Below are 16,852 nucleotides of genomic sequence, written 5' to 3'. Positions count from 1 at the left end.
TGAGCATCACAATGAATAGAATCCCCATTTTCAAGAGGGAGAAAGTGAAGCCCAGAAAGATATAGCTTGCCAATGATCACACAGAATTACAGAATCATAGAAATACAGAGTTGGCAAGGCAACAAGTCTGACATAAGTCCCCAAAGAATCCTCAGCACAACATACCCAATAAGTGCTCATCCAGCCTCTCATTAAAGATCTCAACAAGGGGAAACTGACTACCCTCCTGAGGCCGACTATTCCACTGTTGGTTGGGAAGTTATTTGGTGACATGAGTCTAAATCTGCCTCTTTGTGACTTTCCTCCCTTGCTCCTATTTCTGTCCTTGGGACCAGACAGAACAAACCTAAATTCTCTTCCAAGTGGTGGGTGGACCTTTACTTAGAGCTCCCATATCCCCCTGAGTCTGCTCTTCTCCAGGCTGAACCCCTCCCCACCCCCCAGTCCCTTCAACCAATGCTCATAACATGGATTCTATGCCAGGTCCTCCCTTATCGATGCCCTTCCTAAAGTCTGACACCTAGAGCTGACTCCAATATTCCAGGTGTGGTCTGAGCAGGGCACTGAACAGCAATAATGTTTCCTCCTTATTCCTTACTCCTGAAAGCCTTGGGCGCTGTCCAAGGTCATCTCAGCTTTCTTGGGCCACCTTCTCATACTGTGGCCTCATACTGAACTCAAACTCCAGCAAGAGTCTCACAGCTGGTGAGCAAAGAGCCAGAACTGCAATTTAGGGTCTATGCACGGCTGAACCAGGACTCTGTTGACTCCCATGATGCCACGGCTGATCAAAGCCCAAGAACATACTATGAGGATCTGGGCTCCCCAGAAGCCAAGGGGCACTGAGCCCCCTGAGCTATGGTTCTAGGTGCCACTTCCCTACCCTCATCCCCAGGGCTAGGGCTGAAGGAAGTGGACTGGCCTACCTCAAATTCACACTCACAGAGTTCCTAAATCAAGCTCGACAGACCAGCTCTCTCCACCTGGGCAGTGAAATAAGAGGCCCAAGAAAAACAAAGGGAGATGGAGCAGCACTAGGTGTTCCACCCTGGAGACATACCAGACAGATGGAAGATTAGAAAAGGGACTGTATCAGGGGAAAACCAAAAGGAAGTTTAGAATAGTGACTGTCTGAGCTTCAAGAGGACTTAGGAAGTAGAATGGCAGAGCTGGATGGGAGCTTAGAACATAGATCTTAAGGTTGGGACTGAGAGAGAACTTAGAACTGAGAACAGAATGTAAGAGTTAAGTGGGAACTTAGAACATAAGAAAAATAAATGTTGGAGATGAGAGGGAGCTTAGAACAGGATTTTCAAAGTTGATGCTAAGAAGGTGCTTAGAACAGGGAACAGACTTCAAAAGCTAAGTGGGACATGTAAAAAATATTTACAGCTGCTCTTTTTGTGGTGGCAAGGAATTGGAAATGGAGGGGATGCCCATCAATTGGGGAATGGCTGAACAAGTTGTGGTATTTGAATGTAATGGAAAACTATTGTGCTGTAAGAAACGATGAGCTGGTGGATTTCAGAGAAACCTGGAAGGACTTATATGAACTGATGCTGAGTGAGAGGAGCAGAACCAGGAGAACATTGTACACAGTATCAACAGCATTGTGTATTGATCAACTGTGATAGACTTGACTCTTCTCAGCAATACAATGGTCCAAGGTAGTTCTAGGGGACTCATGATGGAAAATGCTCTCCAAATCCAGAAAAAAAAAAGGAACTGTGGAGTCTGGATGCAGATTGAACCATACTATCTCTGGGGTTTTTTTTTGTTTTTCTTTTTTGAGGTTTCTCCTTTTTGCTCTGATTCTTCTTGCATAGCATGACTAATGCAGAAATATGTTTAATGTGATTGTACATATATTATCTATATGGGATTATTAGCTATCTTGGGAAGGGGGAGGGAGGGAAGGGAGGGAGAAAAAAATTGAAACTAGAAATTTTATAAAAACAAATGTTGTGGGGGCAGCTAGGTGGCACAGTGGATAAAGCAGCAGCCCTGGATTCAGAAGGACCTGAGTTCAAATCCAGCATCAGACACTTGACACTTAGTAGCTGTGTGACCCTGAGCAACTCACTTAACCCTCATTGCCCCACAAAAATTTTTTTAAATGTTGCAAACTATCTCTACATGTAATTGGAAAATAATAAAATACTTTTATGGGGAAAAAAGGCTAAGTGGGAGCTTAGAACATAAAACTGAATGTAGCAGTTGAAAGGGAGCCTACAATATACATAGAACAGAATGCCAGAGCAAAGAAGGGACTTAGAATATAGAACAGACTGTTGGAACAGAGAAGAACCATCAAGCTTAGAACATAAGAGGAAAGGGGAGATGTTAGAACTCAGAATCATATAGTCCAACATCATCCTTTTATAAGTGGAAAAACAGTCCCAGAAGGGGAAGATGACCAGTCTTAGTGATCAAATGAATTAAAAACGTATAAAGTTCTTCACAAACAGTGAATTGGCGGCAGATCTGGTCCCCTGGGACCTGGGAAGCATCCTCGTGCTTTCTCTGCCTACACCAGCCATATACCTTCCTCCAAACCTGCAAACAAATCTGAACCCATAGCATGCCAGAGCTAGAAGAGGAAACTGAGGCCCAGAGAAGAGATAGTGACTAATCTCACAGCAGATTCATATTTCCGGATTCAGTAATCCCGTGCTCTTTGCACTAAACTAGGCCTATCACTGGGCATTCCCCCCCCCTCCCACCAAATACATACACACACACACACACACACACATACACACACACCCCTTCACCACTTTCCATTGGGACACAGTCCTGGCCTTTGAACAATGTAGGCTCCCCTCTGCCCTGCCCCCAAAGCCAGGAATGAGACTTCCCACACACTGCAAGTGAAAGATCAAAGATTCAATTCTGGAAAAGAGAGACGCCCCCACCTTTAAAACCATAGCAGGGAAGAAAAGTCATTCTCTCTATCTTGCCTTCCCCCCTCCCATCTTGTCCTTGGCCTCAGGCTCAGCTCCCAGAAACACTTTGTCCTTCTCCAGTAGGTACCGAAATGCCTCTTTACACACCAAGATGAGCTGGGACCTAGGGCTTTGGAACTTGCTAAATACCCTCTCTGAGCCTCAGTTTCCCCTTGTGTAAAAGGGGAAGGTTTGGTGGCGGTGGGCACTGGTTTAATTAAACTCACCAGAGGGCCTCAAACGTCCCTTCTGGCTCTGATATGATGATGCCCCTGCAATCCCACCCCTGCCCCAATGCACCAAACTCTGGGTTAATTTTAAGCCTCTCAGTAGAGTGATTTTGAAGAGCCTTGTTGGCCCAGTGGAGATAACTAGGTCCAGATGAGACTAATCAGAGCCACTTGACAGAGGTTTGAGAGGCTGGCTTGCACAGTGGCAGCGGCACATTGTGGGACGAGTTCCCCCCTCAATTTCTCTTGAGGAGCAAATTTGGGGTGTTGTCTGCGCCACTTAATAGCCGTGTGACCAGGCCCTCTCTGGGCCTCGTTTCCTGCCTTTAGAATAAAGTCGTCTTTAAAATGAGAGAGTTTCCCAGGCAACCTCCAGGCCTCCTTGCACTTCAATTCTAGCCCACTCCCAGCTCCCCAAAGGGCAGATGTTGCCATAAGCCACAGTCTGACAGCTCCAGAAGCCATCCCCTCTTCTCTGAGGCCCTTCTTCCCCTCCCCTCTCTTTTGATTCAGCTGCTCCTCCCCCAAACTGAGGTCCTCCCTCCCCCACCCCTCCAGCCACCCCCTCCACATCCAAATGGCAGAGGAGAAGGACAGAAATGAAGAGACTTGCTGATTACCTGGGGCGGGACAGCAGCCACTGTCAGTGAGACCAAAGGGAGATTCAGCACCTCTCCAGAGGCAGCCAAGGCGATCACTGACAGATGAACCCCCTGAGCTCCTTACTCCCTCACCCCTCACCCCACCCCAAGGGGCCTCCACCCCAGGGCTAAGGAGGTTCAAGGTCATGGAAAATCCATCTGACTTCCTCTTGTGTCATGGAAAGTCTCAAAGTACGGAGGGCAGGAAATGCCCAGGAGGGACATGGGGTCTGATGAGGCCCCGCTGCTGATTTGGGGCGAGAGTAGGGAACCAGGCCCCAGATGACAGAGAAGGAGGGGGGATGGTGTGTGTGTGAAAAAGTTTGAGGATGTGGAGACATCTGACATCCCACCTTCCCAGTCTCACCTCTGCTGCTAACTAACCATCTGCCCTAGGGCAAGTCCCTTCCCTTCCCTGGGCCTCAGTTTCCTGCTCTGTAAAGTGAAGGGTTTCCCTAGGTGCCTCCCAAATCCCTCTCAGTCTAAATCCTAAGCACTAAATCCTGTGAAGTGGAGGAAAAAGGAGACTACAGAAATAAAGGGAGGGAGGTAAGAGAGGAAAGGAAGAGAGATGGAAGGTAAAGATGGAGAGAGAGATCCTGGAAAAGCTGAAGAAAGGAGAAAACTTGGGGGATGGGAAATGATGAGGCACACCAGCTGCATGTCCTTAGACAAGTCCTTTGCCCATTCTGGCCTCAATGGTTTCTCCTGTAAAATGAGGGGACTAGACTCCCACCTAATCTTTTCAACTATAGTATAGGCCAGTTCCATGGTAAAATACTTTTTGTTTTGTTTTGATTTTGTTTTTTGGTGAGACAAAGTGACTTGCCCAGGGTCACACAGCTAGTAAGTGTCAAGTGTCTGAGGCTGGATTTGACCTCAGGTCTTCCTGAATCCAGGGCTGGTGCTTTATCCACTGTGCCACCTAGCTGCCCCTCCATGGTAAAATAAATAAATGAATGAATGAACAGATGGACGAATGAATGGATGGGTGGATAGATGAGATAGATAGATGATTGATAGATGATAGATAGATAGATAGATAGATAGATAGATAGATAGATAGATAGATAGATAGATAGATAGATAGATAGATGGATGGATGGATGGATGGATGGATGGATGGATGGATGGATGGATGGATGGATGGATGGATGGATAGATAGATAGATAGATAGATAGATAGATAGATAGATAGATAGATAGATAGATAGATAGATAGATAGATAGATAGATGGATAGATAGAAGCCTCCACCACTTTAGACCATGGGCTCTCTCCCTCCCAGTTATGAATTGTGAAAGGAGGCAGATTAGGGGACAATTAGTAGAGCAGAAGGACTGACTGGGAAGAGGGTCATTCTCTGAACTGTTCCTGTGCCTTAGAAGACTGGGGGGGGGGGCAGCTCGGTGGCACAGTGGATAGAGCACCGGTCCTGGAGTCAGGAGTACCTGAGTTCAAATCCAGCCTCAGACACTTAACACTTACCAGCTGTGTGACCCTGGGCAAGTCACTTAACCCCAATTGCCTCACTTAAAAAAAATTTTTTTAAAAAGAAGAAGAAGACTGTGGAGGACCAGGCCTCTCAAAGCTGCCCTCCAGCCTCTCTCTAGCTTCACCTGCGACCTGAAGCAGCCCTCCCTGGCTGCTTAGAGTCACTCTTGAACACAATGATGAGATAAAGATGATGATGACAAGTGATGATGGGGGTGATGACGATAGTGCTAGCCACAGTTTACACAGCACTTTGTGGTTTGTGAAGGACTTTATATAGTTTTAATTCATTTGATCACAATAACCCTGTGAGGTGGGTGCTATCATTACCCCATTTTACAGATGAGGAAACTGAGGCAAAGAGAGGCTAAATGACTGGCCCAGGATTCCACAGCTAGTGAACATCTGAGGCAGGATTCCTGACTCCAGGTTCTGAGCTCTATACACAGTAGTACCACCTAATCACCTTAATCAATGCTCATCGGTTGGTTGGTTGGTTGGTTGGTTGGTTGGTTGGTTGGTTGGTTGGTTGGATGTCAGAGCTGGAAGAGCCTTTAGAACGCAGAACACAGAACAGAGAATGTCAGAGCTAGAAAGGTTGTTAGAACATAGAACATGAAGTGTTCAAGCTGAAAATGTCCCTAGAGCGTAGAACATCAGAACAAGAAGGAACTGGGAGGCCGTGGGACCCAGTTCTCCCCTTCTCCCAGAGCTGGCTTCTAGGCACTGTTGAGTGTGGGCACCTGGGTCCCACTCTTGGCAATGGAATTGTTAGCAGTGTGACTTTGCTAGTGCGATTTCCTCCTCTGAGCCTCTTTACTCACCTGTAAAATAGAGATGTTAGTCCCCAGGGATCTCGTGTGAGTAAACTCCTTAAAGAACTAGAGTAATTAGAGTTAATCCATTGTCTCCCCAGCCCTGGAGCTCCACCAACAAGCTCAAGACGGTCTGAGTCTCTTCAACAAAAGCCCGTGGATTGGGGCAGCTAGGCAGTGAAGTGGATAAAACACCAGCCCTGGATTCAGGAAGACCTGGGTTCAAATCCAGCCTCAGACACTTGAAGCTTACTAGCTGTGTGACCCTGGGCAAGTCACTTAACCCTTCATTGCCCCGACAAAAAAAGCCCATGGATTATGGGGGGCGGGGTTTGAGGGCAGGGCATTGAGCCCTGCTGCTAGCCCCAGGGTCCTGTGTCTGCCACCCACATGTCCCTCTTTACAGCCAGGCCACCCCTTATCCCTGCATGACAGTGACCATTGGCAGACTATCTTCTGCTCCACCCACCCCCTCTGGCCACCAACTGTTTTTGCTCAAGGTAAAAAAAAATAAGAATTTAGCTACAGCTCAGGCAGAGCACCTACCCCAGGGAATGCTGACTCCTTTTTCCTGTCGTCACCTCTGCCCCGTGATCAGGGGATGGCCTGGTGTGGAAGAACCTGGGGTCAAATTCTGCTTTTGCTACTTACTTTGTGACCCCAAACAATCCCCTACTCTTTCTGGGCCCCAGTTTCTCCCTTTGAAAAGGGTCTCTTCTGGTCCTGAATCAATTATTATACTGTCCCAGGACCTAAATTTAATTCCTGGCTCCCTTCCTTACTATCTGTGTGGCACTGGATGTAGGTCTGACCCTGTCACTCTCCCACTTCACTAACCATGCCTGGCTCCCCATTCCCTACAGGATCAAGCACAAGATCTCTTTAGAGCCTTCCACCTCCTGGCCTATCTTCTGACTCCCAGTGCCCCTCCAGTCCTCTGTGGTTCACTGACTTTCCTACTGTGGCTCAAACGTGAGCAACTGCTTTGTGCCTTTTCACAGGCCGTCTCCCCGTGTCTGGAAAGCGCTCACTCATTTCTGCCTGTGAAGCAGCCTGGCTCCGTGTAAGACCACTCAGATCCCAACCTCTCTAGAGGCTTTCTTGGTCCCCCCCCACTATCTTCCCTCAGGGACTACTTTCCATTATACTGTATTACATGGTGTATATACATGGTTGTTGACCTGTTGTCTCCTCTATTAGAATGTAAGCTCCATGGGGCAGCTAGGTGGCTCAGTGTATAGAGCACCGGCCTTGGATTCAGGAGGACCTGAGTTCAAATCCGGCCTCGGACACTTAATAATTACTAGCTGTGTGACCCTAGGCAAGTCACTTAACCCCAATTGCCTCACCAAAAAAATTTTTTAAATTAAAAAAAAAAATTGGGGCAGCTAGGTGGCACAGTGGATAGAGCATCAGCCCTGGAATCAGGAGTACCTGAGTTCAAATCCGGCCTCAGACACTTGACACTTACTAGCTGTGTGACCCTGGGCAAGTCACTTAACCCCAATTGCCTCACCCCCCCCAAAAAGAAGAATGTAAGCTCCTTGAGGGTAGGCCCTGCTTAATAAATGATTGTTGACTGACAACCATCTCCTTTTACAGAGAAGGAAACTGAGGCCCAGAAAAGTCACATTTCTTGTCCAAGGGCCCAACTATGAGAGGCATGAATTTGAACTCAGGTCCTCTGAGTCTAAACAGGTTTCTCTTTCCCCTCCATTTCTGCCTTTACGGGGCTGGGGGCCCCAGCCCCTGTTCCAGGCTCCGGTCTGCCTCCTCCCTCCCCAGCTCTCCAATAGCCTGAGCCCCTGCCAGTTCTGCAGAGAACAAGGGGATTGTTTCCTGTTTCCCCCAAGGGCAAAAAGCCTCAAACACCAGCCCCGCGGGGGAGATAGGAAGTCAGCCTTGGAGGAAGGCCTGTGTGAACCTACCAGCAGTCACACAGTGTAAGCCACATCGTGTCACATTCCCCATGATGATGGAAACAATACAAACACAGGCTCTTCACACGCAAGGTGACCCCCAGCCCTCCCTAGGTGTGCAGGGAGTGGGACTGCCTGAGCCCCCCGGAAGTCACCCTGAGGTGGAGATGGGAGGACTCAGATGAAACCACCTCCTCAAAGCAGTGAAAACGAGGACAGCTGCCCACAGTGGCCCTCGCTGGCACCCCAGGACCTCGGCTGGCATGTCCCAAGTCCCTGGTCCTCTGGACACACCCCTGGGGGGCGGGACAAACAGGGACCCCAGTCAGGCTCAAGGATCCCGGAGCCCAAGCTGGTGTAGGGGTCCCCCAGCTCCTTCACCCCACTGCTCCCAGCCCAGGATGGAGCCTGAGCAAGGTCAAAGTTGGCATCCACCCCAGCTGAGAGAGCAGGCAGCCCCCAGGAACGGCCCCAGGAAAGGAAGGCAGCAGAGAGCATGCTGGTCTACTCCATCACCCAGTGCTGGGGAGGGTTGTTTTGTTTGGAGGAAGTTGGCAGTTCAGTCTTCAAATACAAGTGACGCAGAGCACCACGACACCACCACATCCCCAACCCTGTCCTCCTCCTTCCCCCGGGGGAACAGAGCTGCCAAGCACCAGACACCCTGCCCACCAGTCTGCCACAGGTGGGAGAAGCATGCTGCCCATGGGGCTGTGTTGGTCACCACTGACTCTGCTGTGCCTGCTAGGGATACTGGGTGAGTTTTCCCTTTGGGGGAGCCTCTGAGATGTGGGATACCTTGGGGAGACACGGCAGGGTTAGAAAGAGGCAGACCAATAGTTGTGGTTTGGCCCCGGGTTCTGGCGCTCGGTAGGTCATCCTTCCTTGGGGCCAGTGAATGTGGAGGCCTGGAGGGGGCATGTTCCAATGAATGGGGTGCAGTGAAAATGAGCTCAGATCCTGGCGGCGCTCCTCACTGTCTTATTTCTTCGACCTAGGGAAAGTCACTTATCCTTTGAGGGGGTCTCAGTTTCCCCATCTGTAAGATAAAGGGGCTACGCTCTAAACTCAATCACATCTCTTAATCCTGTGAAAAGGGGTGAAGCAAAGAGCAGGGAAATGGAGTGAGAGGACCTCACAAGCATCACGGCTCTGTCATTTACTACAGGTATAACTCGGGCACGTCATTCACGCCTCGAGGCCTCAGTTTCCCATATGTAAAATGAGGGGCTTGGATCCACTGGTTCCCTCCAGGTCTAAGCCTCTGATCATAGGGCCTCATGTGCTCCCCATCTCCTCTCTTGCCCCAGCCCCACCCCTACGTCTCTCCTAAAATCAGCACTTCCCATTCATGACGGCCACCTCCCAGACTCTCTTTAGCTATTTGTTATCTGTCTGTCCTCATGGGAAGAAGGCAGGTCCCTTCACTTACTGGACTCACCCCCTTTTCTCCTGGCGTTGGAGATGCCTGACTCCATTGCAGATGGATGGAGGCCTGGGGTGTGACTAGAACAGGATGGGTGCTCAGGAGACCAGAGGCCGTGCTTGCTGTTAGCAAACAGCAATGTCTACAGTGTCCCTCATTGCAAGCCAGGCCACCCACCAAGCACAGCTTCCCAGGACTTGGGGAAATGCAGAGCACACAGTAGGAGAGGCAGCGCACAGTAGGAGGAGAAAGCACAGAGCTTACATTGAAGTCAGAGGGCCCAGGGTTCAAATCCCAGCTCTGTCACTCAGTCTGAGTGAGTCGGGGCAAGCACTTCCTTCTCGGGGTCTCATCTCTAACATGAGGGGCTTGAACAAGATGACTTCTATCCAATGTCCCTTCCAACTCTGGAATCTGCCAGGATTCCAGCAGATGCCCAATTACCCCCTGGTGGGGAGGAAGAGGTGGTTAGGGTCCAAGCTGGTTCAGGGGCATCTACAGGGCATTAGCTGAGGGTGAAGGGTGAAGCAGAGCTCAGAGGACCTGACTCCAAATACCTCCAGAAACACCTCATACGAGGAAGGTCAGAATAATGTCTGGCCATGAAGCCAAGCACACTCCTCAAGCGCAAGACCACTGGACTGAGAGTCTAAGGGTTCAGGCTTCTCTCTCTGGTGACCCCCTCCCTCCCACATCAGCACAAAGCCCTCCTCCCCATCCCTAACAAGATGCCTTCAGGCAGATCTGGGAAGGGAGGTCCACTTAATCTAGGCACAGCATGGACTGGGCAAAAGACAAGCAGTGGGCAGCTAGGTGGCACAGTGGATAGAGCGCCGGCCCTGGATTCAGGAGGACCTGAGTTCAAATTTGGCCTCAGACACTTGACACTTACTAGCTGTGTGACCCTGGGCAAGTCACTTAACCCACTTTGCCCCGAAAAAAAAAAAAAAAGACAATCAGTATTCTAATGCTGGCCCTTTTACTAATCTGTTCTGTGACCTTGGACAAGTCACTGCCTCTCTCTAGGCCTCAGTTTCCTGCATTTGTAAAGTGAAAAGTTTAGACTAGATGGTCCTTAACTAGATGTTCTTTCTGGTCCTAACAATTGATGACCAGGCCAACAGCCTGGGATCTGGGGTCCTCTCTCTGGCGTCTTCTTTCCTGGGCTCTGATTCAGACGGGGCCCCTTAGGGTGAACTGGGACCCCCTGAGCTGCCTCAGAACCAGCCTTGCCCTCCACAAAAGGGTTAAGGGTGGTCCTTGAATGACCCCACACACACATAACTTTGGCTGATTGGCATGCAGCCTTCTTAATGTGAGTGTCCTCGGCTGATGGAAAAAGGGGGTGAAGGTAGGGAAGGGACAGAACCTGGCTTGGGGACCATTGGGAGGACTCCTTGAAAATATGACCCTGGATCCAAAAAAGGCAAGGATGGAGGCATGTGAGCATGTGTGTGTGTGTGTGTGTGTGTGTGTGTGAGGGGGGGGGGGAGAGAGGGAGGGAGGGAGGGAGAGAGAGAGAGAGAGGGAGAGAGAGGGAGGGAGAGAGAGAGAGAGAAAGAGAGAGAGAGAGAGAGAGAGAGAGAGAGAGAGAGAGAGAGAGAGAGAGAGAGAGAGAGAGAGAGAGAGAGAGAGAGGGTTGGGAAGGAAGCTACTCAGGTTCATAGGAAAATCTCCATCCAGGCCATGGAAACAAAGAGTCCCATCAACTGGGGAAAGTTTGAAGAAGCAACCAAACAAGAGAGAGTATCAGAGAGGATGCTATGCCCGAGGCCTGCTCTGCCAGGGCCATGAGATGGCACATCTAATAGCTTCAGCCTGGGAGAGGGAGAACTGAGGACTGAGGGGAGTGAGTGAATGAATGGACATCTTGCTCCATCCAATAAGAAAGCTTTCAAGTCACCCTGTGTCAGGCACAGCACAGGGCACAGGGGTTACAGAGAGAAATGGAGGAACCTGCCCCTGCCCTCAAGGGACTTACACTCTACAGCTTACCATGCTGAGATCTATGCAGAAGGTCACGCGTCCAGGGGGCAGTTGTGAGACTCTGCCATTGGCTCTCCATGGCTCCTTTGCTTCAAAGGAGACATTTGGTCAGTCTGGGCAGACAGTGGAAGCAGCTGGCTGGACCCCTGTGTGGTCAGAGTGATCGAGGACTCCTCCATCCCTCTGACCCATATTCCCTCTCCTACAGTCCTCAGGGTGGGTGAGGCTGGTGAAGATGGGGCAGACAGAGGTAGATCTGAAGGAGGACGAGGATTTACGGGTCTTCCCATTTCTTTGGGCTCATCCTTGCTCAAGAAGTAGAATTCTGAGCTAGAAGATCTCACCACCACCACCACCAATTTATAGAAGTAGCATGGTATAATACAAAGAGCACCAGATATAGAGTCATAGGACCTGGGTTCAAATTTTTATTTCACCACTTATGACCCATTTCCCCAATATTCAAGTGAAGGAACTGGACTAGGTGCCCAAGAAGGTCCCACCCAACCCCAGAACCTCTGGCTCCCAAGTCCTGTGCTCTCTCCACTTGGCCACCCTACCTCTGCCAAACAAGGGGCTTGGGGAAGATGATCTCCAAGACTCTTCGAGCTCCAAATTCTGTTTCTTGGGCCAAGCCAAGTCCAGAGAAATGGGAACAATTACAACCCCGAGTCCTCCCTGCAGCCTCTCTCCATTTATGCCCAGCCCCGCTGGATGCTCACCTGGATACAAGAGAGGGAACAGGGGCCAGATCCTGGGGACTGACCAGTGGGAAGAGCTGTAAGATCGTCCTTACCACCCTCCCCCTTAGGATCTCACAGACTGGTGCAACCCTTTACAATTTACAAGATGACACACGTTTATCTTGTTTGAGCCTCAGCAACCTCACAAGGCAAGGACCTACCTGGGCCTTTTGCCTATTTAACAGATGAGAAAACTGAGGTTGGGGGGGGGGGTTAAGTAGTTTGTCCATGGGCACACAGTAGGTGAGCATTGGAGGTGAGATCTGAACCCGGGTCTTTTTGACTCTCATCATCTCATCACTATTATACCCTGAAGCCTTGTAGTGTCTGCCAAGCTGAGAACGCAAGAGGCAGGGAGGAAATGAAGCTGCTCTCCACAAAGCACAATAGGAGGCCCTCTGCTGTTGCTGCTGCTGCCATCTCAAGCTCATGCCATTTCCTTGGCCTAAGTGAAGTGACACCAGGCCCTCTCCTAACCCTGGGGAACTGGGGCCCCCACAGTCATTCTCCTGCCCAGGGGCCTGAGAAGTTTCTAGGGTGATCCACAGCGACCTGCACCCCTCAGCCTCTGCCTGGTTACCCTATAACATGGATGTCCATGTGAGGGACAAGCGGGCACAGTGCGCACAGCATGGGAGGGGATCAATCAGGCCCCCCGAGATCTGAGGATACACTGAGTAAGTCAAACCAGAAAGAATGGAGCATTTGGGAAAGGGGCACCAGGCCACTCCTGGAGCAGAACTTTTCCCCTCCCAATGCACAGTGGCACCAGCACAGTAACTCAGTAAAAGTCTTGGAGAATCAATGGTTTGTGACTTGTCCAGGGTCATATAGCTAGCGAGTCACAGAGGCTCAGTCAGAGTCAGGAAGCCCTGGGTTCAAGGTCTGTGTCTCACACATTCTGGCTGTGTGTCCCCTGGGCAAAGTCACTGACCCTCTTTCAGTGCCCCAGGCGGTCCTTGGAGACTCTAAACTGTTGGGAAGGTGTCAGAATGGGAAATTGTTCCCCTGCCCCAAGGGATGCATGGGGTAGGAGTCTGGGAGTAGAAATGGGCCTTACCCCACCAAGCCTCCCCAGTCACTCTCTGAAATGTTTTATTTCGGCCTCTTTACATATTGTCCTCATCCAACAGAGTCCTCTCCATAACAAAAAGAGGTTGTGTAAGCAAAAGAAAAAGCACATGAACTGTATGTTACAGCATATACCTCATTCAGCACCTGTAGTCCACCACCTCTGTCTGCTTCATCAGCCCCTTGGAGTCTAGATCGGGCATGACATTCATTTGTCTTCCCCCCCCCCCAGACAGTCACAAATTATGGCGTGTTTCTGTGAGATACTCTCTCCATTTTATGGATGAGGTGCCCGAGGCTCAGAGGTAGGGGTGCCCCATCCCCGGGAGTCCTAGCTCCCCAACCTGGAATTATCAAACCTTAGGGGCCCTGCCTCTCTCATCCAATAAGAGATCTGAGGGGGAAAAAAAAAATCCTTCTCTGCCTCAGTTTCCCCCTGCATCTCCCTATCCACCTGTCTGGATCATGGGTTCATAGACTTAGGGCCAGAAGAGAACTTCAGAAGCCACTAACCCAATCCCCTCATTTTACAGATGAAGAAACTGAGGTCTATAGAGAAGGGAAGTGACTTGCCCCATCAGTATTTCCCTTGCACTTCGATCTTGCCACCTTCTTTCTATTCATTTTCTGATCACTTTTCCTGGATGATTTTCCAATTAAATATTATTATTCTGTCAACTAACAAAATGTATTTCTTCCTCCCACTGCCCCTCTTCCAACTTTGAGAAAAAGAGAAAAGCATGACCCTTGTAACCAACATGCATAGTCGAGCCAGAGGGTGGAACAAATTATGGCATCCCGTGGCCAGGATAAACACTCGCGTTATAAGAAATGATGGAAAGGGCAGTTTCAGAGAAGTCTGGGGAAGACTCGTACGAACTGATGTAGAGGGAAGTGAGTAGGTCTTGGGTGATATCTTAGGTGTCATTTCTTCTGTTCAAGTCATCATTGGCAATATGTTTCTTCCAGGATTTGAACCCAGGTCCAGTGATGCCAGGGAGAGTGAACTAGCTCTGGCCAACTGGTAAAGGGTGGTGGTTGTGTGCCTGAGGTGCAGGGGAGGGGAGAGTTCCCAGGTACAGAGCATGCTTCCTTGGCTTTATGAACCAATGGGAAGTTGCCACGGTCTTGGCTTGATTGTGGGCCCAGAGTATCTGAAGACCAGCATGTGGGAGCGAGATGTGCAGAGGGGAGAACCCTAGAGACGGTTAGAAGAGCTAGCTTAGCACCCCAGGCCTGCCACTGACCTGGAGCATGGCAGAGGACTCTTGCCTTAGCCTTGATTTTTGTTATTATGAAATGGGGAGAGTCATCCCAACCACCATCTCTATATCAGAAGATGTAAAGTAGTGATGTAAAGGGAACACGAAGGCTGTGTGTGTGCGTGTGTGCACGGGTGTTGGTAGGGTTCCATCTTAGGGTGCCTGCGTTCATTCACTGATACAGATTGCAACCCTTTCACTAACCACCAATCAAGCATTAATTGCCAACCATGTGCCTGAGGCTGTGCCAAGTGCAAGGAATAGGAAGATCTCAGGGAGCTCATATTCCTCTGGAGCCAAGGGCCTGTACACAGAGAAGTCTGTTGTTGTTGCTGTTGTTGTTGTGTCATCCGTCATGCCTGATTCTTTGTGACCGACCCCCATTTGGGGTTTTCTTGGCAAAGATACTAGAGAGGCTTTTCACATCCTTCTGCAGCTCACTCTATAGACGAGGAAACCGAGGCAAACCGAGTGGCATGACTTGCCCAAGGGCATACAACTAATACGTATCTTCAGTCTAATTAGAGCTCAGGTCCTCCTGACTCCAGGGCCAGCACTCTATTCACTGCACCCCCTCACTGCCCATATACATAAGTAGGTGACTAGGGGGACACAATCTGTCCCCAGGCAGGGGCCATGCTTTTGCCTTTTTTAGTGTCCTCAGGGCTTAGCACAAGGCCTGGCACCCAGAAAAGGGCTTAATGTTTGTTGACTTGACCAAGGCCCCTCCAGCTTGACAGCACTTGGTAGTTCCTGTGCTCTGTCGGCAGAGCCTTTGAGAAGCCAAGAGGTCCCCTCCCAGGGGCAGCTAGGTGGCGCAGTGGATAGAGCACCGGTCCTGGAGTCAGGAGGACCTGAGTTCAAATCCGGACTCAGACACTTAACACTTACTAGCTGTGTGACCCTGGGCAAGTCACTTAACCCCAATTGCCTCACCAAGAAAACTAAAAAAAAAACAAAACCCCAAAAAACAAAAACAAGAGGTCCCCTCCCAAGGGCCTGATGCGGCCAGCCTCGTAGCGTCGGGATGAGGACGATTTTACTTTATGGCCCCTGTTTGCTCTCAGATTAGATCAGGCAGTCAGTTAACAAACATTTATTAAGGGCCTGCCTACTGTGTACCAGGCACGGTGGTGGGTGTACCGAGAACAGGAAAGCCCTGCTCTCAAAGGGGTTCCCAGTCTAATGGGAAAGCCTAGGATAGTGGAGAGAGGGCTAAGCAGGAAGTGTGAATCCCAGGCTCCCATCATTACTAGCTGTGCCACCATGGACAAATTGTATCATCCTTCTAAGTCCTGTCAGAAGCATGTGTGTCCATGTGCATATATACATGTATATGTGTGTTCTTATATAGAATTGTGGATTGATCTAGACAAACCTATCTGTGTTTTTAGAGAGAGACCATATCTGTGTTGATATATAGAAACACGTGTGAATTTATATATACAAACACTTATGTATTTATATAGAGAAACACATATATGCATTTATGTATAAACCAAATGTGTATTCATACATTGAAATCTATGCATTTATATGGAAATGTGTGTGAATTTATACATAGAAACACGCATGTTTATATAGAGGAACACACGTGCATTTAGATATGGCTTTATATAGAGAAATCCAATGAACTTTCCTATAAAAACATGTGCATTTATATATAGAAATACACATGTGTATATGCAGAAATATATACATTTATTTATAGAAACATAGCATTTACATGTGGATTTATGTATAGAAATATATCTATGTTTATATAGACACATGTGTATGTATATATCAAATATATGTATTTATATATAAAACATACCTATATGAAACATGTGCATACTTTATAAATACATTTTTTTTTGGTGAGGCAATGAGGGTTAAGTGACTTGCCCAGGGTCACACAGCTAGTAGGTGTCAAGTGTCTGAGGCTGTATTTGAACTCAGGTCCTCCTGAATCCAGGGCCAGTGCTCTATCCACTGCGACACCTAGCTGCCCCAAATACATATATTTATGTATGTAATATACATACACACATATATACGTACAGTAATGCCCATAGTGCCTCCTCAATAGGATTTCGAAGGGAAAGTGACTGGATCAATCTGTGAGTTCATTGGCATAGAGAACTTCCAGATCAGGAAACTCCCTTCGCCAGCACAGGTTGCTCCCTCCTCTGCAATTTCACAGTCTTCAGTGCTTGGGAGACTGAGGTGTTAAATGACTAGCCCAAAGTCACGCTGCCAGTCGGCGTCAGATCAGTGCTTGAACCCACGTCCTCCAGGTTTGGGGGTGGTTCTCTATGCACTAGGGCTTGCTGCCTCTC

The 16,852-nt window shown here is 49.1% G+C and overlaps 1 protein-coding gene across 1 annotated transcript in view; it reads left to right on the top strand.

Annotated features, from left to right (window-relative positions):
* The first annotated feature begins 8,658 nt into the window (after positions 1–8,658).
* Positions 8,659–16,852, top strand: part of CD5 (CD5 molecule) — a 32,705-nt gene continuing 24,511 nt past the window's right edge. The window contains exon 1 of the mRNA XM_043970941.1: positions 8,659–8,800. Coding sequence (XP_043826876.1) covers positions 8,740–8,800 — 61 coding nt within the window. The 5' untranslated portion in view covers positions 8,659–8,739. The remainder of the gene's footprint in view (positions 8,801–16,852) is intronic.

Source organism: Dromiciops gliroides, chromosome 6, assembly GCF_019393635.1.
Source record: "Dromiciops gliroides isolate mDroGli1 chromosome 6, mDroGli1.pri, whole genome shotgun sequence".
In the NCBI taxonomy this organism is placed as follows: domain Eukaryota; kingdom Metazoa; phylum Chordata; class Mammalia; order Microbiotheria; family Microbiotheriidae; genus Dromiciops; species Dromiciops gliroides.
The sequence above is the reverse complement of the archived record's forward strand: the minus strand, read 5'-3'. Positions and strand labels throughout refer to the sequence as shown.